A 27,831-nucleotide genomic window follows, 5' to 3' on the forward strand; every position below is an offset into this window, starting at 1 on the left:
TGTATATTATAGTCACACTCAGTAAAAGTAGCACTAATACATTTTTTATAGGACTTAGGGACTGTTTGTTATTAATGAAGGGGTAGAGGGAGGCACAAAAAGGGGCAGACGTCAAATATTTTTTTAAGCGACAAGGAGGGACCTTTGTTTTTTTAATCTGGTTTACAACTTTAAATGGTTGTATTTGGTATTTATTTTACTGATGTACTTGCAGAATTGAAAGGCATGTTGTTGTTGTTTTTTTTAAAAAAAATACCACAATGCCATGATTTATGATAACCATATCTCTAAGAAATCTTGTTGGATTTTCACATTTCAGATAGTCCTTGATAACTTTGACTTTATCTCATTAATCAACCTAACCTTCAAACCTTCAGATCCAAGCGCAGAAATCATCTAACTAATCACGGCATAAGAATGACCAGCTGTTGATAAATGTGTTGATAAATAGGCTCACTAGATTTTAAATCAGTAATAACATTTTGCAGATAACGTTTTGGACCATGTTTTGAGATTTATACAAACACGTTTTAAAAATATAAAGCCCAAACTTTTGCAAAACATTCTCTTAATTCCAAATCATTTTCAGAGCTGGAAAACAGTTTTTCTAATTTCATGACTTTTTAAGGAATATCATGACTATGGGAACCTTGGAAATCACATCCCAGCTATCCCCTCCTCTGATAAATAAAGAATAGTCCCTTACTTACAATGTTTTGTTTGGTTTTGTTTCCTGTTACGAGAACAAACAGTTATGAAATATTGTAATTATAATGATTTGAGAATTAGTTGCTGTGTTAATGAACCCTGTAGCGTCGCTAGGCTACTCTGTATCCATAGCAACAGCAAGGTGTGATGACGTTCTGATATGCTGCCTTTCGGTACTGCCAAAAATTTTACCACTTAGTTTACTAGTTTGGATTAAATGTCAATGCCACCGATGCATCAAAGGTTATTCTGTGTCAACCATGGATACATGGGCAGTTTAAATGGTGCATTTAGGGGTCAGGGAGCATGAGAGCGTTTGCAAAAATTCACTGTTTAATCCGTAAATATAAGCTTTTTTTTTCTTTCTAAACTTAGCAAAGCACAACTAAATAAAGTCTGTGTTTTGGTTTGTGAAACAAGCTATCAAAAGTCAAATGTATTACTGTATATTATACTGATGTGATAATTGAGACTATGCACGAAAAGTCTTGAAGTGCTGGAGTTTACTGGAGTTTATACGGGACTTGAAAGTCGCACCAGCTGACCGGAATGTGTCAGTGTCCGGAGCCCCACAGCTGGACCAGAGAAACCTGGAGACCTGGACTCTGCTGGTGTAAAGTGGAGTAGGAGCTTTGCATCTGAAGTAAGTTATCTCTTATAAATGTTTTACCACAAAATACATGTTTAAGGTCTTTGAAGCGAAAAGACAAAAAAAAAAAAAACAAAAAACTTAACTACTTAAATGTGAGTTGGTTTTCTAGATATTTTTTGTGTCCAAAAAAAGCTCTCCTGTCAATGCTCTTTGTCAATCATTGACACCGTGTTGTGTAAATAAATACGCGTGATTTGTGAGAATCAATAGTGCAATGGGTAGGCGACACGTTTTATTTGCCCCTGTGCCTGCATGTGTCTCACATCCGTGTGACAGTTTGATTAATCATCATTGTAAATATTTAAGAGCAGGTTGTAGTTTTACAGTTTGTTAGGCAATGCAAGTCTGAACTCACGGTTTCTCCTCCTGTAGCAACCGAATACACTGAGACAAACATGGGATCCGCAGGACACCTCTGCCCGGTGCTGCTGGTTGTATGTCTGTTGGTGCTTCATCACTCCTCAGCTTTTTGGATCCTCAACGTTGTCTTCCCACCAAACGCCAAATCCAGATTACCGAACAACAGCACTCCACCACTCATTATCGGTAAGTGTAATGTTTACTTAGTAACACTGAATCTATCTGAAACTACCTATCCAGCTTGGTTGACCATGTAGGCTGATTTATAGGGCTAATAGATAGAATTAACCCAGAAAAGTCTTTAATGTTTTTAAAAAGTCTTTAATAACCCTAAAAAGTCTTTAATAACAGTGAAAAGTCTTTAATATTCCCCCAAAGTCTTCTATAACTCGAAAAGTCTATAACCTCAGAATCTTCCAAAAGTGTATAGCCTAACCCCAAAAAGTAAAGTCTTTAATATCAGTGAAACGTCTTTAAAAAACCCAGAAAGTTTTCATTATCCATGCAGTCTTTAATATCTCCAAAAAGTCTATAATAACCATAAAAAATCTTTAATAAGCCAGAAAAGTCTTTAATAACCAATGGCAAGTCTTTAATTACAACAAAAAGTATTAAATATCTCTGAAAAAGTCTTAACATACCTCTGAAAAGTCTCTAATGATCCTGTAAAGTTTTTCCACAAAAAAACTTGAAATTGAAAAGTCTTTAGAATTCCTGAAAAGTGTAAAATATCCCAGCAAAATCTTTAATAACCCTCAAAAATTCTATTAGCCTATTCTAAACCTTTTGGTTTATCAGACACTTTACATGTTTTTTGTGCATATTTCAGTTTTTTTCAGGGTTATTAAAGACTTTTCAGAGAGATCAAAGACTTCTCAAGAAAATTAAAGACTTTTCCTGTGGTTTTTAGAGACTTTTCAGGGATTTGTAAGACTTTTCAGGGTCATTAAAAACAGTTGAGAGCATTAAAGACTTTTTTGCATTTTTTTAAAAGACTTTCCGGGGTTATTAATGAATTTTTGGGGATATCGAACACTTGAAGTTTAAGAAATTTTTGGGGGCATATGAAACACTATTCTGGAGTTCAAAGACTTTTAGGTGCTAAACACTGGTTTGGTCTTTCTGACATGGTCCTGAATTGGTTTAAGTCCTACCGGGACTATTTTGTAGCCTATCAGTAGCTATAAATGAGTGTGTCCCAACAATGCGTGGAGTCCCACAAGGGTCAACTGTTGGACCTCTGTTATTTAATTTTTACATATTATCATTAGCCTATCTATCTATCTATCTATCTTACTGTCTGTGTATTGATGTCTAGGCTATCAGTGAGCTTGTACATTGTACTCTGTACATTTGACCCTGTAGCCTATTTTACTGTTTGTGTCATGCCCATTTAGGTCATACAAAGGTTTTTAAGGTACAAAGGCCAAAACGTGATCTCAACGGTCATGCTCTTCCCCGGCTCTGCACACTTCAGCTGAAAGCTTTTTTGCACTCTCTCTGGCCTCGTAAAGGCCATGAATTTGGCTCTTGACCAAAGTTTAGTCAAGACACATAATGTATGACCCTCTTACCTTTTCTCAGACCCCCAACTAATGATTTCTCCTAGGTTTTTCATAATGATTTGTATATCATGACCCCGAAAGCTATGAATATTTTCCCTTTTAGTGACTGGGGAGAAATGCATGATCCTCCCTCCATCTTAAATAACCATATTTCACAGTTTCTAGCTCTATTAAATGATGCTGTTTAGGAGCATTTTAAAGAAAATATGATTTTAAAAGCCACTTTGCAGGTTTTATGGTTCTGAGGGGTTTTAAAATAAATACAAATACAACCCTTTGAAGCTCAATGCCCCACTGAAATTCAGGTTGACAATATTTTAAAATGCCTAACAAAATTAGAATTACATGTTTTGTGGACGTTAACATGATGTTTTGCAGATGTTAGGTTTTGTTCTCTATACCTTTCATCTAAATGTAATTATTATTTGAAAGATTTTGTATTTTGGTTTTATAACTACACACCTTAAAAATACCAATATATCAACATTATCTTACATCAAAATGACGTTGGCATTACATGTCGTCCGGACATTGAACTTTTGTTGATCACAATGAATTCAACCAGTTACGTCTAACAACGTTGGTGGCCGGCTGGAAAGGTCAATCACTCAGTGGAAAGCTGCCAAGTTCATTGTCCTGATGTTGTAGATGGTAAATGTTTATATACCTGTATGTCTGTGCTTTTCCCTCTCATCATGTCGTAAGCAGCCAGTTTCACAAAGATAAACTTTGACTGTGGCTTAAATCAAACTTGAGATAGACGTCTAAATACATCTGTTGCCCAAAATCACCCAGAAGAACTAACTGAGAGTAATTTGCAATGAATTCTGAGTACGTTAAGTTTTTTTTCAAACTTAAAAACATGTCCAAAGCAAGTACAACAAAATATGTTGGGGTTATTAACTACTGGCCTTACTACAGTTTTTGCCCCTTGCTTGTGATATTGTGCAGTAAATACATCTGCGCATCCTTCTTCATCTTCTACACATAGTATATCAGATGTCGAAAAAAGGTTTTTGGGCAAGCTTGGTGTCAACTTTTCTGTGTCCTCCTTTTCATTCATCATCATGTTTGACATTCTGTGTGCAAAGTGTAACATTATTTAAAGATAAAACTGATTTGTTATTTGAGACTGCAGGTTTTGTGTATGCTGCTGTTACCGGGAATTGGACTTTGTTGTTCATTTTGAGATTACACTGCAGGACATTGTCTCCTCCCAAGGCTTACTGTAGGAGTCTTTGTTTACAGTTAAAAGGTCATTGTCCAAACCGGGATCTATGCAGCTGCAGACGAGCTCCAAGTTGAGGGTTTCCACATTTTGAAAAGTTGAGAAATCACTTGCAAATATCTGACGAAACACAAAGAAGCCTACTGTTCAATAAAAATAAACATTTTAATACCCACTTTACTAATATTCCTATTATGCAGTAAATAGGACAAGTTAGCTGGTGAGCACTTAAAATAAGATGAGGCTGACTTGCAACCCCTGTTGTTGCAGCTTGCATATCTCTACCAGAGTGAGCTTTCCCTCACCAAGCTTTGCAGAATGTTTCATCTGAATACGTGTTAGAGGCCTGAAAAGGAACAAATCTTTAATATTAATAATAATATAAACACTCCAAAAAAAGTATTTAAATTCATGTCATAGAACAATGTATTTTATATTCTGTTAAACATCTTGTGACACCTCAGATTCATTGGGACCCACTGAAGTGGTTGAAACTCGAGTAGGGAACCACTGCCCTGTAGTTTCAGTGCTCATTTCCTGCCTTTAGGTTCATTTCCTGCACCAATTTGGTCATTTTCTGCATCTGTGTGGTGAAAATGTCTTTATTTTCATCAGAATAAAAGTGTTGTTCCCGTTTTATGTTTTATGTGGGTGGGACAAATGCACTTGTTCTAAATATTAAACAACAGTGTGAATATAAATCTATGTTTATGCTCCTAGGCATCCTTTTGCATCTCAAAGTGACACACGATTTAACATCTCTACAGCCTCTTTCCCACTGCACAAAAAAACCCCCAGCAAACACCCGCCAACTCCTGGCCTTTTAATGCAATAGAAAAAAGTGTACAATCGGCATTCATACCTAGGTCAAATGACTGCAGTATAAACAGGTATTCAGCGTCTCTGGCTCTGATCGGCATTAATGGAAACACAACACCTGGGCGAACATGCTCATTTCAGGCCCTTTTCTGGCAAGATGCAATGATGCACCAACACTAATTACCGTCTGTCTCCACCTAAGCGGCGCTCAAACATCGATCCAAATTAGTCTGCACTGCACCATCCATGTTGCTGTCTATGCTGTCTTGCCATGACGTCGAATGTGACACACCAAAACAACCCACACACACACACACACACACACACACATGCTTGTCTGCTGCCAAGCTGTCTACATTGCTCTGCTCTACTGGCAATCGGAGGCTAGTCTATAGACTATTTTAGCAGGTTTATCCATGTTTAGAAATACAGCATGCATGTGATTTGGTGAAAAAGGGGTATGTGATGCACAGCTTTCTCCAGGGTGAAATTGAGACACGTGGTTAATGCGTTCACAATCATGTTTAGGCAACAATATTGGATAGCTTTACTAAAAAAAATCATGTTTTGGGCTAAAATAAGTATGTAATGTGTCATAGATACGTCTTGAGTGATGTAATACATGACAGAAAGAACTGCTGAAACAGAACTGGCTTTTGGGGTCACATAGGACACAAACAGCAGCCTCCTGGCTTAAAGTCTGTGTTTGTTGGACCCCCTCACACTTTACACTGTCTTTCTTGCTCTGTGCGCTACATCAGTTGCTCTGAATGTCATATTGCTGTTGATGGGTTTACATTGTAGGTAAGCCCAGTCAGTCTCAACGAGACTCCAAACAATACTTTTAGTATCCGTGTCACACACCAAGGTTCAGTTTTTGATGACCTGGGAATGAGAAGGCGCTGACAGTACACTTAACCTTTCAATGCTCTTCAACGATGTGATGTGTTTGTGTGTCCAGTTCCAGGGAACTTGGGGAACCGTCTGGAGGCTAAGATAGACAAGCCAACACTGGTCCACTGGTTGTGCTACAAGAAAACTGACAACTGGTTCCCGCTGTGGATTGACCTCAACATGTTCATGCCGATAGGTGTGGACTGCTGGATTGATAACATTAGGTAACGCTGACAGACCTTTAATGCCTGTCCTTGTCTGTGTTTCATATTACACAAGCAAATTAGTTTTGTTCCTTTTCAGATATAATTAGAGTCATATTAGAGAATGTTTTGGCCCAACTAGACTGACATGAATTTTCACATTTGCGTGTCCCAGACTTGTTTACAACAGGACGGCTCGGCGATCAGCCAACTCACCGGGGGTGCAGGTGCGGGTGCCAGGATTTGGGCAGACATATTCCACTGAGTTTCTTGACAATAACAAACTGGCTGGTGAGAAAAAAATGTTTGCACAAGTGAATTTGGGATGTGTGGATTCTGTCGCTTTTTATGCATTTCTTTGTTGAATAATAATAAAGATTTCATGAAAGCAGTGATACAGAGGGTTTATCCATTTTGGTCTGTGTTGATTTTCTTCTCTAGATTTCTATTAAATATCTTGCATGCACTTTGTGCCTCTGCTGCTTTGTACCAAGTTGATTTAGACATCTGGCACTGATTGAACCTGCTGCTGTTTTTTGCAGGTTATTTTCACACTATGGTGCAACATTTGGTGAACGTGGGCTACACTCGAAACGAGACAGTCCGAGGAGCACCGTATGATTGGAGATTAGCTCCTAGTAAGTAGCAAAACTACACATGCACCCTCACACGCACAATCACACTGTAACTGACCTGCTGAAAGAGATTTATACAGTATCTCCAGCATGTGTTAACTTTTACATATGAAAATCACAACAGTAGAGAAAAGGAGCCTGCAGACCAACTCAGCTTGTCCGTTTAAGCAAAAATGTCTTTTGTAGTTAGTTGGGCTCCCTGTCCCTATCGTGATATTAGTAAAAAAACATTAGACGGAAGAGCACAAAATATTACTTTTAAAGGCTCCTGTAATACAAAAACTGATTTAAAGCTCCGCAAGTCAATAGTGTTGATATTAAAGGTGCAGCAATAGATTTTTTTGGCCACCAGGGGACAGCGTAACAAGCTCTAAACACAACACTGACTTACTGATGTATCACAGTATAAAGCAACAAGTAACAAGTAACGAGCAGCATTAGCTTCCCCTTGAGTCTTGTCTCTGGCCTCCTAATAAATTTAAGTCCTGTGAAAATGTGTGACTATGTTCACCAGCAGCTCCCTAACAGTAGGCGTGTTTCCATTACAAATGTGTGAAAAAAAAAAGTGACACTTTCAAAATGTTGATAAAACACAATTGCAAGATGACTGTGTTTCCATTGAGTGAAAAAATGCGACTGGAAAGGCAAACCTCTTATATGTGGGAGCAGCCACGTATGAGGGATTTCTGGGAGGTGATAGTCCAAGATTTCATAGAGGAATTGTAGATTCAAAACTTCCTGATGATCGGCTCAACTTTTCAATACTTATGCAATATAATAACAGCTCTTGTAGCGCCTGCGGCATCATGCCCAGTTCCTACTGACAAGTGCATAGTCATAGCATCATGTGACCTATTCGCAATTCAAATATGCGCAATTTGAGGGTTAATGTAAACCCACCTATTGTCTATCTGCCTCTTTGTATTGGAATTGTAATGAACAGATTTGATTTGGATTTTGGGAGTTCCTCTGACCAAAAAAAAACAGCTTTTAAGCACAACACTGATTGAGTCAGGCCAAACTCTATTTATGCGACAATTGTCTGATGATGATAATGCTTGTACATCACATACTCATTCTTACACTTTTTGGAGTTCCTGCCGTCAGCATGTAACCCTCCTCCTCCTCCCACAGATGAGAATGCCGAGTATTTCACAAAGCTGCAGGGCCTGGTTGAGGAGATGTACGACGAGTACCAGGAGCCCATTTACCTGCTGGGACACAGCATGGGCTGCCACTACGTCCTGTACTTCCTCAACCACCAGCCTCAGTCCTGGAAAGACAAGTATATCAGGGGCTTCATTTCCCTGGCAGCTCCATGGGGGGGCGCTGTTAAACCACTGAGAGTCCTGGCGTCAGGTAATGACAAAGTACAGTGCTTAAAACAAAATATAATTCAACACAAGTACTAAACACTACTAAATTGGCATTCACTTTGAAATGTTAATACAAATTAGTTTAAAAAAAAGTATTCTTATATTAAAAAAAGAACCACATAACAGGCTACTAAATGGATCTGCACTTTAAAATGTGAATACAAAATACTTTTTTTTAGAAATATTTCTATAGATCTTTCACGTTTTTCTTATCTTTATTATCAGTGATGATCAAATCCATCTAATCGAGCACGTCCTGAAAACTTGTACATTCTTGTATCTCATATTGCACCTTTAACTGTGACTTACAACCTCCACATTTTTGACTTGCCGTTCAATACAGGTGAAAATGATGGAATCCCGATGATTTCCAACATCAAAATCCGTGAGGAGCAGAGGATGGCAACAACTAATCCCTGGATGCTGCCGTCTGAGGAGATCTGGCCAAAAGACCACGTGTTCATCTCCACACCGAACTTTAACTACACACACCAGCACTACCAGCGCCTCTTCACGGACATCAACTATGAGGACGGCTGGTAACTAACGACTTTAATGTCCCTTTATAGCCTTGATGGACAATAGCTGCACCATTATCCTGGATTTGTGACTTTTTCACGATAAACAAAATGTTGATTATGACTGTTTTGAATTTTTGGTCCCTGTACAGGGCGTGGACAGTCATTAAAAACCCATGAAATGAAATTAGCATATAGCAAATTCTAGGCCTGGAAAAGTTTTGTAAAACTAAATATACCCCGAAAGTTTTTGAAACGTCATGGAAATCTGTTTCACAAACCTGTATATTAATACATGATGTTTGCCAAGGGCCTTCAGGATTTTTTAAATCCAACGATAATTTCTGTTTTTACAGTTTCTGATTGTGATCATTTTGGTGATTTTTGAAGAAAACATGCCTTCCAAACCCCTGAGCCTGCAGGATTGCAAGGCATGTCTTGAGGGAAAAAAAGCCAAACTTTTTGTTAAAAAATCGCCAAAATTAGAGAAACTAAAACAAAGCCACAATATTTTCTTTAGAAATTGCCCAAAAATTCATGAAAAATAATGGTGCCAAAATGTTTTCTTCAAAACTAACCTTTTTTTACCTTTTTTTTTTTTTTAAAGGCCACATTTAATAAACAAAACATGCCTTTCATTTGCTTTAAAAGTCAACTGTAAAATAAATAGAAAATACAACCATTAGAATTTGTATGCCCCTCCCCTAAGCTAAAATTAAAAAAAACAACATAAATCTCTCCCCAATGCTGAAAAAAATATTTTAAATGCCTCCTTGTTTTTGCACCACCCCCTCCCCTGGCATATATACCGAACAGGTCTTTAGTTATATTTAAAAATTCAGTTCTGATCCTGTTCTGAATTCACTATTAAAAGAAATAATATATATTCAAAAAGGCTATTATAAAGTAATGACAAAAGAACCAATAAGGAATGGAAACGTGTATGAACCCTGCTCGTACCATTTAATAACCCTGTTTTCCTTTTGCTGGTTCCAGGTACATGTGGGAGGACACTAAGAACCTGACCAGTGGTCTCCACCCACCTGGTGTGGAGGTGTGGTGTATGTATGGCGTGGGGCTTCCGACTGCGGTGACGTATGTTTACGACGAGGACTTTCCCAACTCGGACCCGGTGGACTTTGTTTACGCTGATGGGGATGACACAGTGGACAGTTTAAGCATGAGTCTGTGCAAACGCTGGGTAGGGCAGCAGGAGCAGCCTGTCCATGTGACGGAGTACCGAGGGCTGCCCCACCTGGACATCGTGTTCCACGAGAAGGTGCTCAACCAGATCCAGGATATCCTGGATGGCAAATCAGAAACGCCCAAAGAGATTGACGCCCGAACTGGAACCAAATAGCTGAAAACAGTATTTAAGAGTTTAAAACACGAAAAACACACAAAGTGCTTGATCTGTATATAATTGACTTTTGAGTCTGTTTAAGTGTCAATAAAAAACACATTAAATGTAGGTACAACATTTATTATCCCTGCCAGCAAATAATCTAACCCTGACCCTCCAGTCTATAGCCATGACCCTCTTATCTGAACTAAAGGCTGAAGACTTGCAGTATGTGTTTGTATAGAGTGAGATGCAGTGACACTAAGTTTTGGTTTTGAAAACAAAATGTGGCACTGAAAAAGAAAATATTGGCAATAAAACAAGGGGATTAAAAAATCTTTTATTGTAATATTTTTCAAGTTTTGGTGTGTTTTTCAAAGATTTTAATTAATCTATTACCAGACCCCCATAAAGCCAACTTAAATGTTACCAACCTGATTAAATCTTAAAAACAAAGCTAGAGAGAAAGGGACTTAATATAATCACAATAATAATAATAACTTTATTTATATAGTATCTTTAAAACAGAAGCAATACAAAAACAAAAACAGTCCTACTCAACATGAGAGACACAAAACAAGGGTGGAGTTAAGATAAAATTAAAACAAAAGGACAAATAATGCAAGATGCAGGACGCAAAATGTAAATATAAAATAATACAAATAGAAAGACCAAAACAACAAAAGCAAGCTTCATCAAGCAGTGACAAATGTAAAAAAACAAACTTAAGCCAATAAAATGACACTGACAACATCAGAAGATTGTCATTGAAAAACACATCAGAATACATAAAAAATCAAAACAAATGCTTAATGCCTATGTTTTATGTTTCAGTAGACTTGTATCTGTGCTACCTTTTCAATACCAAAATTTATCTTCTATGCCCAAACTTTGTGTCACTGTTCTAGCTCCACAGGTTTGACGCTGATCTGTTTATTTCTATATCCAAGCTGTGGTTTGTTGTGTCTTCCTTATGTTTGCTGGTGATCAACTTACGGCAGTAAGTAATACACATAATTATCACAATAATAACAAACATAGTATATTTTTTAAAGATGGTTCATTTAATGTTGTTGTCTGTGTATTCAGGCCATTTGAAATTATATCACATAGACCTTAAAAGTACACAATCCTGCTTTGTTTACTTTTGATGGATGATGTGTGAATCGTCACGTTATTATTAATGCTGTTACAGTCATTTCTCCCACTGCAATAACGGTGCAGAGACGCCCAGAGTGCAGTTAAAGTGTGACTGTAATAAATAGATAGGTTATAGGGAACTTACCAGTAGCCTCTATTTTATTGTGTATGATGTGACTTTAATATTTCTGTTAGGATTTATATATTTTATATATATGTACAAAATCTTTTTGAAAAATTAATATATGATCTTTTTTTCCCCTCAGGCTTATATACAGTAGCCTATACATGCATATTAAACCAATGAATATTTACTGTTGTGTAAACATGCCTAATGTAAATGTTTTCAATTGAAATAAAGCAACTAATTAAAAAAAAATCATGTGTGTCAAAGCCAGTACAAATGTCTAAAATCAGTGATGCTCAATTTATGGCCTGCAAATAAAGTGATTCACAATGGGAATTGTTTTCATACTTTTAAAGTGCCAGAGTGCATAAAACAGCATCAAAATAGAGCTTGTTTATCAAAAAAGACCAGTGGAGGATCGCTCGCAACCCATGACAGAGGTCCTAACTAAGCCCCTAATGTCCTAAAATCTTAGAAACGTCCTAAAATCCTGGAAACGTTCCAAAATCCTGGAAACGTTCCAAAATCCTAGAAACAAAAACAAAATCCTAAAATCCAAATGTCCCAGAATCCTGTATTTCTTAGGGATTCTAGAATCATTGAAAAATCCTAGAAATGTCCTAAAATCTTAGAAAACTCCTAAAATCCGAGAAATGTCCACAAATCCTTAAAATATCCTGAAAACCTAAACTCATACAAAAATCCTAGAAATGTCCTAAAATCTTAGAAAAGTCCTAAAATCCTTAAAATGTCCTGAAATCCTAAAATCGTCCAAAAATCTTAGAAATGTCCTAAAATCATAGAATCAACCAAAAATCCTAGAAATGTCCTAAAACCCTAGAAAAACCCTAAAACCCTAGAAATGTCCTAAAATCATAAAAACGTCCTAAAATCCAAGACATGCCCTAAAATCATAGAAAAGTCCTAAAATCCTGTTGCAAGGTGGATGTAGCTGCTGCGACTGGCCCCTGGCCTCCTGTGGCCCCCCAAGCAAATAAAGTTGAGGAGACTCAAATCTCTTGTCCGTAGGACTACATCTGCGGTCGATGACTTTTGGCTTGATTGGAGTTGCGTTGCCGGTTGGATTGCTCTGTAATCAGGACCTCGTGATACCGCCTTCTTGTACACTGATCGGTTACATTGTGGTAAATCTTATCAGAGGGCTTTTAACAGCAAACCGACACCGCTGCAGATCTACACACACCGAGGAGGAGATCATCATGACCCATTTGCTATGAGACATCAGGAGCCATGGCGGCTTGGCACCGGATAACCGCCCTCTCCTCGCTGCTCCAAGTCGGTTTGTTATTGTTGCTGTTGTCGGCTCGGAGCAGCGCGAGACCGCTGGACAAATGTCCCGGCGACAAGCCTTGTCAGCCCCTGAGACCCCCGGTGGTCCTCAGTAAGTGTTTTCTTCAGTGTTTTACTGTTTCTAGTCTGGTTTAGCTCTCTATTTATTGCCAAATTGTTGCGCAACTCAGTGCCATCCTCAACAGCTAGCTACGAGGCGATATTCAAGATGGGGCCAAACCTCCTTTTAAAAACAAATCAATTTAAACTTCCCGTGTATGTCGCAAACCTGATATGAATTTTAAAGTGAATTTTTAGCTTTTTTAAAACCAGTAGTTGGCAGTCTTAAATTCGGCTATCAAAGATGAATAAAATTTGCATGTATGTCGATTAAATTTAAACTTTTTTAAATGTTTGGCCTGTCGGTTCCATTATCTTCTTACACCAAAACAATCAGCGATTCGCCGCAGAGAACAGTGTGTACCAGGTCGACATTTATTTGAAGAAATGCAGTGTTGAGTATTATGTTTGTGCTGTATCAAAAAAAGGTTCCCATAGATCCCGAAAATATATTTAATCTTCTTGTGTTGATGATTTAATTTCGCTTTCAAGGATGGCGTCGTCACGTTGCTATATTTATGAACGGAGTTTGGTTGGGTATTGCCAAGGAAAGGAACTCAGGTATTTTCGATGATTATCAGGAAAAAAAGAAAAAAAAACGTTTTACTACACTAATGTTGGCTTGTTTTTGCGATACTGGTAAATATTTAAGCATTTTTGTTCTTAAAAATCCTACATGTTGTTTTTCTGGTCAGTGGGAGCTGCTTAAGGTTGACTGTTTACAGTCAGAGCTGTACCCTGATCATATGACTGAGCTGGAACAGACTCTCCAGCACTGCAGAAGACTCTTTCTAGACTTTTCTATACTCTGTTTAAACCCAATATAAGTTAACTTTTAGCTGTTTCAGCTCATATTCCAGGGTAATATCACTTGTCACTATTTTAAATATCTTAATTTCCTCACTCCAATATCGAAAGGGTCTCATGGGTTTAGAGGAACCTTATCTGTGTTTGGCCAAGATATAACCAAAGCCTGTCGGTCTACACGTGTGTGATAAGAGCCTGTGTAGCTGCTTGACCTACAGTGATCTCTTGCTGTTTGTTTGTGCTTGTGGTCATACAGTTAGTGTGTCTCTGTGTGTACCAACTGTTTGTTTATATAATACTACTACTGCTACTAATAATAATACAAACTGTGAAGGTGACTCATCTCTAAATACTTCTTACTGGAAACACTGTGTAATGGATTAAACCACAGATACTCAACTTGATTTGCTTAGGGGCCACTTTTGCAAAAAGACAGGAGGCCAGGGGCCAGTCACAGCAACCCTATACATGTTTCTAGAATTTTAGGACATCACTACGATTTTAGGATATTTCTAGGATTTTAGGATGTTTTTTTCTGATTTTAGGTGATCTCTAGAATATAAGATGTTTCTCAGATTTTAGGACATTAGGGGCTTATTAGGGGGATCCTCCACTGGCACTTTTTTTTATAAACAAGCTCTTTTTCGATGCTGTTTTATGCACTCTGGCACCTTATGTATGCTAAAAGTCTGAAAACAGTTCCCAGTGTGAATCACTTTATTTTTATTGTGAATTATAAAGCAGTCGGGAGGCCACCTGGCACCCTATCGGGGCCCAGATTTGGTCGGCGGGCTGTAAGCTGAGTATCACTTGATACAGTACAGCATGTACAAACTGCAGTTGAACAAACCTTTAAATGACTATTTCACATTCAGATTCATTCAAACAGCCACACATTGTAAAACATTACAGTTTTAGGCAAAAGCTGGTGTTTAGCTCCTGTAATTGTGTTACACTGACTGTGAGGCAACCAGAAGGTCCCGTTTAACATGTAATTATGCAAATGTGACAGAATGCAAAACTAACAGCCAAAAGAGGAAGAAACATAGACCTTTAGTCAGTCAGATCTCACTGTCAGAGAATATAACTTGAACCAGCACGTTCTTTAAGCTGTGAAATTTGCTGCAAAAATGCACCCATGTGGTAGAGGTGGTGGTGGATATTCATCATACCTGCTCATAATGTCATTTGTGCTGTTATGACAAAAATAAAAGCTCAAAATGTCAACATAACATTTCTGGAAAAAAAACCTCCCAGTTAATATTGTTGTACCAGTTCCTTTTGATAGTGCTGCCTGTGTATTTTCAAGAGACATTTACCCCGATGCATCTACCTTTTTTCTGTCACACTGAAGTCCAAATATCAGGACAAATATACCTTTAAAAAAATAGACAAATATTAACAGATGTATGTCCAAACATGTACAGCAATCTTTACATATCAACGAACTGTAGAAGAGTTTAAAGGTCTAAATAAGTTTCAAAGTCTTTTAAAAAAGTCAGCAATGTTAAAAATTTCCACTAGCTGTTGTCTTGTTTTGTTTTTCAGCATTAAAGTGATATTAAACTGCGCACTTTTACAGTACCTCGTGATCTTTGTTAATTATACATGATAGTAAAAAGGTCTACAGTCATATTTTCAACCCAAGACTGCAAAGATGAAACAACAGGAAAGAAAATAAACAGGCCATAAACCTGCTGCTGTTTCGCCATTCTCTCCGGCAACAAACCACCACGTGACTGGAGGTGTGTGTTCAGTGACTTTTATTATACCAGCACATGTGTAAGTCGTTAATTTAAAATATATTTTTGTCCTTCTTTTTATTTGTGCAATATTGTACTGCTGTAGAGTTTAAAATTCTGATTTTCCTGACAGCCCTACGTTGCTTTGGGCTGTTTTCTAATGTTTTGTGCATGTTGTTTGCTAATGCACGTGAGGAGAAGAAGGAAAGCAAGGAGAAAAATATCAAACACATTTAGCTAAAGTTGAATTATTAAGAACTGAGAAAAAGTATATTATTTAGAAATGTATGACAGTGTGGAAGCGGGGTAAACACGGGATAATCATTGAAGACCCGTGTGTTGCTGATGTCTTATTGTAATATCCATGTTATTAATCAAAAGTCTTTCGGTGACAGAGATGTTTCCGATATGTGACTCATTGCTAATGTGGCTCGTTGCAGTTCCAGGGGATCTTGGAAACCAGTTAGAGGCGAAGCTGGATAAACCCAGTGTGGTCCATTACATCTGCTACAAGAAGACCGACTCCTTCTTCACTCTGTGGCTCAACCTGGAGCTGCTGGTCCCAGTGGCCATCGACTGCTGGATAGACAACATAAGGTACGACGTGCGTCTTTCTGCTCGTGTTCAGAAATCAATGAAGCTTTGTCGGTCAGTGATCAAGTAACAAAATGTTCTCTTGTAAAACATTTGTTGATTTCCAGTTGAACTAATTTTATGGCAGCAGAGAAATCTGATCTGTTTTCCAGCTTTTGTTCCTATCTTATTTTGTGTGACAAGATCATGAAAATTCAATTTTTATAGTTAAACTGTGACCATATAGGTTAAAATATTTGCTGTTTTTGTGGGGGGACAAGCTGTGGTGCAAATTCCAAAAAAGCCCTGATACTATAGGATAATAGAGGAGGTAGACGGGATTGTTGAACTGGTTGACTTTGTGTAAACAGTCATCAACCTACATTAGATAAACTGACCTTTGAACCCTCCGTTTATCATCGAGGTATGGAAGGAAACAGAGGCTGAGATAGCGTTAGTCTCCCTCAGCATCAACTGAAAAACACTTACAGGTCAGATATTGAGTCAAACTGTGTTTTACAACTTATCGTATCACATAGTTTTTTCTTTTTTATAACATTAAAACAATACACACAAGATTACCACAAACGGATGCCACAAAACGAGTAAAAATAAAAAGAAAACAAGAAAAAAAAAAACAAAAAGAAAAGACAAAAACAAAACACAGTCATCATGATCATCAGTCTTCTTAACATGGCCTTAATGTATTACATTTTATTTCACGGTCCTTAATTGTCCGCTGTCTGTTTGCAATAATGCCCTCCAACCTAAAATAATATTTCAAAAAAGAGAAAAAATTTGAAAATTTCAAATGTTCTTTTTCTTTCAGTTCAAAAATAAATCTCTTACCCAATAAAATAAGTGTATATAGAATAAATCCATTTCTTAATTCACCAAGTATTATTGTTTGAAAAAATGGCTGTCTCTACAGTCCTTATCATTAAAAATGTGCCCTCAGTCGTATTTTTTGATGTTTTACTGGAGCAAGGGAATAGATGTTGCTTTTATATTGTTATTGTTCATTTAGACACGAGGTTGTGAGCAACAATATTTCAAAATGAGATCCAAAATGAGTGTGTTCTCATCTATATAAATCTAATCTTCAAATAGTTAAAGGGTTGATTTGATTATCTTCGATTAAGTTATCTTGACTACAGTGTGCTTTTATTGTGAAATAAAGGCAACACCAGCAGATAACTGGTAAAACTGGCTGATCATGTGACTGCACTCATGACTGTCTGGCACAGCTTTGTGGTTACAAATAACCTATTGCAGATACACACCAGTTAATTTAAAACTCAGGGATTACTTTAAATTCAAGGGATTATAAACACAGAAATTACATTTCATGGCCATTTTCAGCAAAGTGAGTTCAGTAATAAGTCTGATCTAAATAATTTACCATTTATTAACTGTATCCAATTTAAAATCAAATGTGTGTTTAGTGTTTATGGGGTTAATCCGGAAAATTCTTGGTCATAATCCAGCCAAATGTTAATAAGGGGGAATTTTGCAAGCTTGCATGTAAAGCTAGTTTATGTAATTCTCACTGAACAGTGGCCAATATGTCCTCGAGTGAAATTTAAGGTGTAATGCTGAATGCTGAAACATAGTGTAACAGTTGTAGCACAAGAAGAGTCATTAAGCAAACTGCGTCTGTAGTTTCAGTTACACAGCAATTATCTATGCAAAGTTTGCTCATCTTGCACATGTTCGTGTTGATTTTGCCAGCCAAAATCCATTAATTTGAAGGCATGTTAAGTTTTTGATTGGCTTTATTAATATTACGTGATACGGATCAGGGATAAACACACCGAAATCAACCCAGCTTCAGGAAACTGTGAAAAAACTAAAAATGACAATATTTTAAATTTGGATTGAGGCTAATGTCTTTTTTATTATTAACCTAAATTACTTATTGAGAACATTGGTGGGGATTCAGGTTCCCAGAGCCTTAATAAATGGATCCATCTTGTATTATTGGTTTTTGCACCTCCTGTTTAGCCCTTCAAAGGCAAAAGACCTAAACTCACCACAGTGTAGAACTGGAAAAAGACAAACATTGTTTCATGTCCATAATACTGGTCATGTTGCTTTTTAAAATGTTTGTTTGTTAATTCCAGTAAACTTTAATCTATGATACTAATTATAATCTAGATAGAATCTAAATATCATGAAACTTTCAGCTTAATATAGTAAGAATAAGACCATAACTGTTTTTTTTTTTACTTTATTGTCTTATTTTTACGTTATTGTGTTATTATTTTTGTGACATGCAGCAAAGGGCCGGAGTTGAACCCATAATATGGCGACTTTCGGAGATGTAGACAGGAAGTTTAATGTTGCCTTTAAGTCCACTTCATGAAGGAGGACGGATTTTGACACAAATCGCAGCTCACGCTTCATTTCTCTCGCTCTGTGCCCCCCTCCACCTTCCCATGCCCAAATCAATAAAACTAACCTTGACTAGCTTAATGACAGAGTAAAAATATTTGGATGAGACATGCGTCATGCGACAGGTTTGTACATGTAAAGGTGCGTCACGCTAGTTGGACACAGCACAGATTAAACTGTGTGAGTCAGCTGAAAGTTTTGAAATAGCTTCAGCTGTATTGTCAAAAATGTAAATTTCATTGTAGTTTGGAAATTTTGTTTTGCAAATGTTTCATTTCAGCTTGGCAAACAAGACGTCTCTCACATCTGCATTGAAGTTTTAGAGTTACACAAAACCATCAGATGGTAGTAAAACAGTGATTTAAAATGGGAAGTGCTTCAGTTGTAAGAGGTAGTTGTATATCTGTGTGTGTGTGTGTGCACCACAGATGCAGAACTGACACTGATCGAGTTGTCCTTGTGACTGTGTGTGTGTGTGTGTGTGTGTGTGTGTGCGCGCGCGTGTGTGTGTGCGCGCGCGTGTGTGTGTGTAGGCTGATCTACAACAAGACCACACACAGCACCTCGTCCCCTCCGGGTGTGAACATCCGTGTCCCGGGGTTCGGAGAGACATATTCACTGGAGTATCTGGACCCAAGCAAGCGCAGTGTGGGTGAGTTAAAGACCCAAAAACGGACAAGTCTTTAGAGAAGGGAGAACTGGGCAAAATGTCCTCACTCTCAAGGCCCTTAACCTTTTGAAAGCTGAACAAATTGGCTTCATTTCTTCAAAAATATTAGAAGAAAGCATTTAGCAACTTAAAAAGAAATGGCCCCCAAAAATAAGCAAACAAGTATATATATGTATATATACAATAAAAAACAAAAAAAGAAAAAAAAACCAAACATAACAAAAAATGACCTTAAGAAAGTGCTAAAAATAAGAACAATAAAAAGAATTATACTTTTTTCTTCTGTAACATAACAATTAAATAAAAGTTTTGGCAAATTTCTGGATATTTTTTGACAATTTGTCAGGTTGCTCGTTGCCTTTTTTTCACGTTTTCAAAAGAAATAAAACCAATTTTCTCTTCAGAGGTATAAATGCTCGTGAAAGGCGTCTGACGTAGAACAACAGAGTCGTTTTCTAAAGGTTCTAAAGGGTTAATGGGTCATCTTAAAAAAAATACAAGCAGGAAGATTTTTACTTTTCTCACTGGATATGAGACTGAAACGTATGATGCTTTATTTCTTATCTTGTGTTTGTGTTTCTGTCTCGTAGGCATGTATTTCTTCACCATAGTGCAGGCGCTGGTAGAGTGGGGCTACACCAGAGGTGATGATGTCAGAGGAGCTCCCTATGACTGGAGGAAAGCTCCCAGTAAGCAAACACACACACACACACACACACACACACACACACACACACACACACACACACACACACACACACACACACACACACACAGGCAGACTTACATTCAACCCCTCAGCCATTATTCTAACTCATGAATGATGAGCCCTCAAATTTAAAACCCAAAACACACATTTCATTCTCATGGATTTCATGATTCCAGTAAGATTTTATCTTTGAGGTAAAATTCAGAAATTTACAACACAACTTTTACCATGACATCATGAAAAATGTTGTCTTTATTATGAAGAATGGAGATTTATTTAGTGAGAATTTGCCTCAGCTGTTTACACTACAGTTTACTGTAGTTTTTTAGGCAACAGAGCTCATTTTTGGATAATTTCATGAACTGGCTGTATCAGTTGTCAGTCTGAGGATGCTGTGCTGCAGTGAAGCACATGAAATATTCTGCCTAATGGGGGGTATGTTTTGGTGAAAGGTGCAAAGTCGTGGCATGTACGGTTAATTTTTTTTATTTTTAAAGTTGTCATCTGTAGACGGTCGCTGTAGGAGTGTAGAGAACCCCAGTAATGAGTGTTAAACCCTGAATGAATTATCATTTCAGCACCTCTGGTCTCAAAATCAGAAGATTTTTTGAATTGGTTTTTGATCCGAAATAAGATTTGTTGTTATCACAAGCTGAAGAGACTTTCATGTTTTACTCCACAACATAAAATACATCAGTAAATACTTGAACTTTGAATCTTTTGCGTTTAAAAAAAAACAACAGAAACCTCAGGACATCATCACATTGAGGCGTGTTGAACATGGCTTTACAGCTTTTTTGTGGTGGTGACATAAAATCTTGTGACCGTGGTGTGATTCAGCTATGGCCTAACATTAGCTTTTTACTTCTGGTGATTACATTTAGGCTTTAAAAATCCTTTTGTGGTGTTGTGGTAAGTGGTGTTCATTTTTGAAGATTATCTCGCTGAACAAAATGTGTAAGTATCTAAAATATTTGTTTACCACAGAGCTTATTTTCTGCTGTAATCCAAAAATTTCATAAACTTTTTAATGAGGGAACCAGGGAAACATTAGCTTATTCCAATTTTATTTTTATTATTTTAATTTTTTTTATTTTTAATTTTATTAGTCCACATTTTTTTTCGAATGTATGTTTCAAAGTATTTGTATATTTTCATGCATGCGGAGGCAGATTTCATGAGAAGAAATAGAAGAAAAAGAAAGACAAAGGGAAGGAAGATCAACAACAGCAACAAGAACCGACAGCAGAGCTGCCCGACACCATATTAATCAGTGACCTTGCCACTGGGCTTTTATTTCGAAAGACATATTCTTGGCAGTCATAATAAAAAGGGATGTGTAACTTTGTTCAGTGTGGGAAATTTTCCTCATCAGGGCACATATTAAACTGGTCCACTCCAAAATCAGGAAGCAATCAAATGTTATTTTCTTGTTCCCTGTCGTTTTAATTGAAGTTCAGGGAATTTCGCATCAGTTTACTACTTCTCTCTGTTGTTTTTTTTCTGTCTTCTATCAGATGAGAATAAAGAGTATTTCCTGGCGCTGCAGCAGATGATTGAAGAGATGGCGGAGAAGGCTGGCGGGCCCGTGGTGCTCATCGCTCACAGCATGGGCAACATGTACACCTTGTACTTCCTCAACCAGCAGCCGCAGGCCTGGAAGGACAGATACATCAAAGCCTTCATCTCTCTGGGGCCGCCGTGGGCCGGGGTGGCCAAGACCCTCCGCGTAGTCACCTCTGGTAAGAGATGGAAGTAGTTTTAGTGTGCTTATGATCGTAGTTTTACTCTGTGTTATGTTTTGTAGTAGACAGTTACAGCTACGGTTACACACACACGCACACCAGTATTCCCCAAGAGAATTTGCAATTTAATGGTGTTGTTTAATTTCCTCATTGAGTAGTCCCTCAAGTTCCCAAAACATCACAATCATCCCCTGCAGCCATCAAAGTCAGAAGTGGAAGAGTTCAGTGTTTTTAATAATATGAAGGAAACAGCCTGTGAAATAACTGTCATCCACCCTCGGTTCCTCTATTAGATTACTTCAGAACTGCAAGGACCAAATTTCATCAGTTTCATCAGAATCTGTATGTTGGTAAATAGTTGCCTTCCCCTCTCCACCTGTGACTTAACTTTAAAATGTAGTATTTTATATTTATTTTAAATTTAAAGTAGTCAAACCCAAACCACCCCCTGCTCTGATAAATAAAATACAATTCTACAACACCGGCACTGAAACTAAGTGATGTACTGCTGCAGACGGGGCCGCAGCAAAACATACTTTAGCCACCTGAAAATAATAAATATCATTTTAAGCGTTCACTGCAATTGAATTTTTTCTCCTTTTTATGTTACACAACAGCTGATGGAGGCAGCGTTAAACCAGCAACTGTACCATTCAGTGCAGTAAAATGACTGTTTTTCTCTCGTGGTTTTTATGTAACGGCTTCAAATCCCCGTCTTTAAGGGCTGTCTTACAGCAAGGTAGAGCAGTGAAAACATTTTAAATATAGCATAGACTACACTTTAACTGATATTGATTTTTTTTAGGTGGCTTGAAGGTAATCAGTGAAGGCAGAGTTTACTCAGCGCTGTTTGATTATATTTTCAGCGGTTTTCTACCCCGAAGTTAAATAAACAGTTACGATTGTGATTCTGTATCATTAACTGTAGAAATAATATAAGTTTATTGCAAGCAGCTGAAAGGGAGCATATCTCCACCTGCTTTGGTGGAGTTGGACATACTTCTGTCAATAAATCAATTCTGCCCCGGTGCTTGTACAATGGGACAAGGATGGTTGTCCAATTAAATGGCCTAATCGAGCTTTAACCGTAGCTCAACTAAACGTCCTGAGTCGGGATTAAAGTAAGTATTCAGGCATTTATTCAAACCTTTAAAAGCTCATCTCTGTTCAGCAAATATACACTTTAGACAATTTTTTCCCATAAAAAAAACCTTTATGCCTTAAAATGAGTCAGATGTAACGCACATCCTTGTTACCAGCTCTGACAAGTTGAAGTGAAGCTTCATTTAAATATGATACATAGCTACATCTTGCTTTTCCTTTGTTTGCTGCAGCATTATGGAAAGCACGATCCCGCAAGTCTGAATCCGTGTTGTTGTCCATCTGTCGTTGTTACACTGTAGCTCCTTTTCTATTAGTGAAAAATGACTTTTTACAACCTTAACCCTTTAACACCTGAGCAAATTGGCTTGATTTCTTTTAAAAAAACCATTGGATGAAGTTGTAAATTACAAGTAAAATTTATCAAAAAAGGGAAAATGTTTTTTAAAAAAAACAGTGAAAAAGATGAAAAGCACTAACAAAACGAAAACAAAAAATATATATTTTTTTAGTTTTGTAATTTATAAATATATATTTTTTCCTTTTCATTTCATCTCTTCAATAATTTCTCCTCTCTCTCTATCACGACCTTTCTCTCTCATTACAGGTCTTTCTTTTTTCAAAATATCTTGCCATTTTTTTCTCATTTCCTCTTCAGCCACATTTTTGGAAGAAATCAAACCTGCTCAGGTTTCAAAGGTTTGAATGCACGTGGAAGGCGTCTGAAAGCAGCACGTGAAAACTGATGTCGTTCCAGGTTTCAAAGGGTTAAAGCATGAAAGACTATTAAAGATATGCCGTAGTGGACCCAGTTAAGTTTTTTAGCAGGAGATTCCGAACTTGTGACTGGCAGTGTATGTCTCACGAGTGGACTTTTTTTCTAAAGAAATCACATGGTCAAACTCCGTGTTGGTTTTGGACGTGTGTCTGGAAATACTAGTTTCAGTTCTCTCTCACTGGTTTCACTGGTGTCTCTGCTTTCAGGTGATAATAACCGCATCCCAGTGATCAGCCCGTTGAAGATTCGCTCCCAACAACGTACCGCTGTCTCCACCTCCTGGCTGCTCCCCTACGCCCACTCCTGGCCCAAAGACCAGGTGTGTGTGTGTGTGTGTGTGTGTGTGTGTGTGTGTGTGTGTGTGTGTGTGTGTGTGTGTGTGTGTGTGTGTGTGTGTGTGTGTGTGTGTGTGTGTGTGTGTGTGTGTGTGGACACGCACACACATTTTCTTGAATCATTTCATCATCATTTTCTTGCACTTACACTTTCCTTCTTGTGCTCAGTATTTGTCAACAGCGGAAATTTTAATCAAAATTTAGCCATAAAGCTTTACTGATTTCTGTTGTTTTACAGTATAACTACAAGTAACAACCTGCAGAGCTTTATCAGTCTTTGGCTCCCCTTAACTCTATGAGACATTTTAGGGTCTTTTAGCAATTTTTTTGGTTTGCTGCAAGCAAACTTAACTCTCATCAACCTCTTTACCAGCCGAAAAGCTTTGATAAACCCATCAAACTGACAGTTAGTGACTAGCCAGTCTTGTCTATGCTAATTAATCTATTTTAGTTTGTCTTTTAATTTATTTTTTTATTCCATCTTGATTGGGTTTAATTTTATCACTAGTAGTCACTCTGTGTTTACTGCTAATATTCATAGAATAGTTTTTTTTACTCTTATTGGTGTGGGATGTCGTTGTTATTTTTGTTTTGAAATTGTTGATCGATTCTACGTTAAATTTTATCTGGCCTTAGTTCGGCATTATTGTCTGGCTCTTACTGTTATGTTGCCTCTGTAAGAAACCGGATTATTATTATTATCTGAATGTCACATACAGCTCCTCTAAGCATCAGGCAGAAGTAACCAAATCAAACAACTCAGAAGCATCTTTTATTTTCTCCATCCACCTGCAGGTGTTGGTGCAGACTCCCACCACCAACTACACTGTGCTGGACTACAAGCGCTTCTACTCAGACATCGGTTTTGAGGACGGCTGGCTGATGCGGCAGGACACGGAGCCGCTGGTGGCTGACCTCACGCCCCCGGGCGTGGCCGTCCACTGTCTGTACGGCACCGGCATCCCCACGTCAGAGGGCTTCCAGTACTCAGACAAGTTTCCCGACGTGGAGCCCACGGTGGTGTTCGGTGACGGTGATGGGACAGTGAACCTCAAGAGCGCCATCCAGTGCAGGCGGTGGGTGGGAAAGCAGAAACAGCCAGTGATGTTACAAGAGCTTCCAGGGAACGAACATGTGAGCATGCTGTTGAACTTCACGACTGTGGCTTACATAAAGACTGTGCTGTTCTCTCCCTGACGCAGGCAGAAACTGAGGCTGATGGCTTTATACACACACACACACACACACACACACACACACACACACACACAGATGGCCATATGAAGGACAGACAGTGTCTCGCCTGTCTCTCTGAACATTGACTGCCAAGTTATTCCTCTGTACATGCCTCGTTGCTCAAGGAAAAGTATTGAAATTTTGTAAAACAATTGCAGGATTAAATTAATTTTAAATTAATTTTATAGCTGTAATTATACAACTTATGTTGATGTCAGGTTGTTTACTGTTAAAAAAGCCTAAATACAGTGACTTTTATAATGGTCTCAGCTTTTAAAGAACCCGATATTTTACCTACTAAATCCACGTTATTCTGATATATGACGTGTTTGTGCACGTCTAAAGGCAGGGATAAACTGTATGTGCCACTTTCCAGAGTTATTAATCAATGACAGATCTTTTTATTAATGTTGTAAAAGAGATTTCTGAGCTCCTTTGACTTTAATGTTTTTTCGGCTAAATAGTTAAGCACATACTGTTTTTGTATCTTTCTCAGTGCAACAGGTCACGTTTCCGTGTTTGCTAAATGTTCAGAACCAAAACAACTTCCTTCTTCTTTTTTGTTATTTGATTTCTACTTAACCTTTAGTTTACCTTGTTTTTGCATGCGGCTGAGCTGTACGTCCTCGATGGCCTTGAGGGTTTTGTTTTTATTGTGTTATTCATATTACACGAGTTGTGTGCTGAAGGCCTGGAACTATGCCTGGAAAATGTGGAAGTTAATTTAAGTCACATTGAAGCCACTCAAAGGTCAAACAAAAAGATTAAACTGTTTTAGACAAAACTTAACTCAAAGTCCACTTACTAGGCTTTTCAGGAACTCTAAATCACATCTCATGATCTTAATCAATGACAGGAGTTGAATTTAGTTAGTAAGACTCTTTCTCCAGTCAAACATTTAAAAAGGGACTCCAGTGTTTTTCATCCTGGACTCTATATTCCCATGTTTTTGTGTCTAAGTGACCTGTGGGAACATTTCATGGTCAAGTATTGTAAGAAAACTGCTGTGGTATAACTACTAAAAATGCATGTTCGCCCTATCAAATTATATGATATATTATGGGTGTCTTACAACATTACGAAAAGGACCCCTACAGAGAAATGCTGCATGTTACCCAGAGTTCTCATTCCAAACTTTTCCATGTCTTTTCAAGGACACAAAGATTTTTTTTTGCCTCACTTGACCAGTGTTAATCAAACATGTCAGATTCTAATCAAACATTATTTGAGCTGGCATACAGAAGGACGAACCCAGGGAGAAAATGTTAAAGCGAATGTGATGTTAAAACATTTATCACATAGACGCATTTTTGAGCTGCGTTACGTCGCCAGCTACATAAAAGTAATTTGCCGTTATATTACAAAGGTTATTCATGGAAGATTATTGTAACAATTTCATTACACACAACAAAATTCCAAAACGTTTAGTTATTTTTTTTACTAATTCTGTGACTCTTCCAGGCCTGGGAAATGTAATTGTGAAATTCCATGATTTTTCCAGGTTTTCCATGACAGTAGGAACCCCCACCTTCCACTTGTTCCGGTCTGTTTTGTGTCAATGTCTTCACTTAAGAGGATGTCTGGTTCTGAAATCTTGCAGACTTTTCCTCATTGTTGAAAACAGCTAAATATTGAGTCATGATAATGAAAATCTTTAAGAGAAAGATACACTTCCAGTCTATTACCAACACTCCTCTTTCCAACTTCTGCTCGCATTTTCAGTTTTTTTCCTACAACAAGTCACCTCTTGCAAGATTTCAGAGCATTATTTATTTATATTTTTTTTAGTGAGACTTGAACTCAAAACAGAATATAACCAGCTTTAATCACTTGTACACAGAAACACGTGGAAACAATGGTCCAGTTTGAAAAATAATGGAGCTCCCTTTTTAACAATTGAGTGTTTGTAATGAAATCAAGGTCCAATTTGTAGCTTTTTTTTGGTGCTTTCAACTGCATGTCGTGTTTGCTCAGTAGTTGTGGCGATAGCTCAGTTGTCCTGTCCAAAGTTTAATGCTTTGGTCATGTGATGACAGCTTTATCCACTGATATGCTTCATGAAATGAAGGGAAAAGCACCAATTTTCATTTTGTCAAACTTTTGTCTTTGAGGTCAAGCTGGAGCGTATTATGCACCATTTCCAAAAAGTTTAAACAAATCAAATTCACTTAAATTTTTGTTCTTGACCTTTGAAAACTGGCCAAATAGTAGAGACAGGCCATTTTATAAACAATTGACATCAGTGATTTTGCATTTGTCTATTATTTCAAATTAAATGACCTGCTTCATCAAGCTCTGTCTCTTCACTTCCCATGTCCTGCAGAGAACATTTTGATGGATCTGTGTGTATTTTTGTGCCCCGGTTTGGTCTGAACCAGCTGCCTTAAAGGACTGGATTCACACAGGCACAAATTAGTGGACTTTTTTTGTTTTATAGTATAAATTTGATGTTTCCTTTACTGTTTATTATTTGTTATTTCCTCTGTTTCAACAGACTTGAAAAGTTCCAAGTGCAGAGTTTAAACCCCGATTCCTTGTCCTCGTGGACGTGCAGAATCTCTCTGACCTGAGTGATTGTACTGTGCCAACCAAGATGATATAATCTGAGTATCATATCTGCTGTGAACTATCATAAATGTGTGTTATAAACATGTGTTGCCTTCTAGAGAGTAAAATATTTCAAATATTACAATCAGACATTGACTTTTCTTTGGGCGGTAAATCCGTCTGGTAAACTTTTCACACAGTTTATTTTTGTGCTTTT

The 27,831-nt window shown here is 37.6% G+C and overlaps 2 protein-coding genes across 3 annotated transcripts; both read left to right on the forward strand.

The window, feature by feature from the left end:
* The first annotated feature begins 1,217 nt into the window (after positions 1-1,217).
* lcat (lecithin-cholesterol acyltransferase) lies at positions 1,218-11,903 on the forward strand. Of its 2 annotated transcripts, XM_042496692.2 has the most exons (8): positions 1,218-1,351; positions 1,733-1,906; positions 6,294-6,450; positions 6,605-6,720; positions 6,972-7,067; positions 8,199-8,423; positions 8,784-8,979; positions 9,955-11,903. In XM_042496692.2, the coding sequence occupies exons 2-8, from the start codon at positions 1,756-1,758 to the stop codon at positions 10,316-10,318; spliced, it is 1,305 nt and encodes a 434-aa protein (XP_042352626.1). In that variant the 5' UTR covers positions 1,218-1,351; positions 1,733-1,755; the 3' UTR covers positions 10,319-11,903. The 2 variants fall into 2 exon arrangements, with proteins under 2 accessions (XP_042352626.1, XP_042352625.1); XM_042496691.2 differs by lacking the exon at positions 1,218-1,351 and having other exon boundaries at positions 1,599-1,906.
* Positions 11,904-12,629: 726 nt separating this feature from the next.
* Positions 12,630-27,759, forward strand: pla2g15 (phospholipase A2, group XV). Its single transcript, XM_042496627.2, has 7 exons — positions 12,630-12,969; positions 15,967-16,123; positions 19,027-19,145; positions 19,754-19,852; positions 21,390-21,614; positions 23,703-23,815; positions 24,627-27,759. The coding sequence occupies exons 1-7, from the start codon at positions 12,819-12,821 to the stop codon at positions 25,026-25,028; spliced, it is 1,266 nt and encodes a 421-aa protein (XP_042352561.2). The 5' UTR covers positions 12,630-12,818; the 3' UTR covers positions 25,029-27,759.
* Positions 27,760-27,831: the final 72 nt, after the last annotated feature.

The sequence above is a fragment of the Plectropomus leopardus genome, chromosome 7 (genome assembly GCF_026936395.1).
Source record: "Plectropomus leopardus strain MGB_pleo_1.0 chromosome 7, ASM2693639v1, whole genome shotgun sequence".
Taxonomy (NCBI): Eukaryota; Metazoa; Chordata; class Actinopteri; order Perciformes; family Serranidae; genus Plectropomus; species Plectropomus leopardus.

What these genes read in the sequence shown, in the direction of transcription:
- lcat (XM_042496692.2), top strand. Translation starts at nt 1,756, where the DNA reads ATGGGATCCGCAGGACACCTCTGCCCGGTGCTGCTGGTTGTATGTCTG. An exon ending in TGACAATAACAAACTGGCTG is followed by an intron (nt 6,721 to 6,971) that starts GTGAGAAAAAAA and finishes TGTTTTTTGCAG; the next exon opens with GTTATTTTCACACTATGGTG. An exon ending in ACTGAGAGTCCTGGCGTCAG is followed by an intron (nt 8,424 to 8,783) that starts GTAATGACAAAG and finishes CGTTCAATACAG; the next exon opens with GTGAAAATGATGGAATCCCG.
- pla2g15 (XM_042496627.2), top strand. Translation starts at nt 12,819, where the DNA reads ATGGCGGCTTGGCACCGGATAACCGCCCTCTCCTCGCTGCTCCAAGTC. An exon ending in TGCTGGATAGACAACATAAG is followed by an intron (nt 16,124 to 19,026) that starts GTACGACGTGCG and finishes GTGTGTGTGTAG; the next exon opens with GCTGATCTACAACAAGACCA. An exon ending in CCCAAGCAAGCGCAGTGTGG is followed by an intron (nt 19,146 to 19,753) that starts GTGAGTTAAAGA and finishes TCTGTCTCGTAG; the next exon opens with GCATGTATTTCTTCACCATA.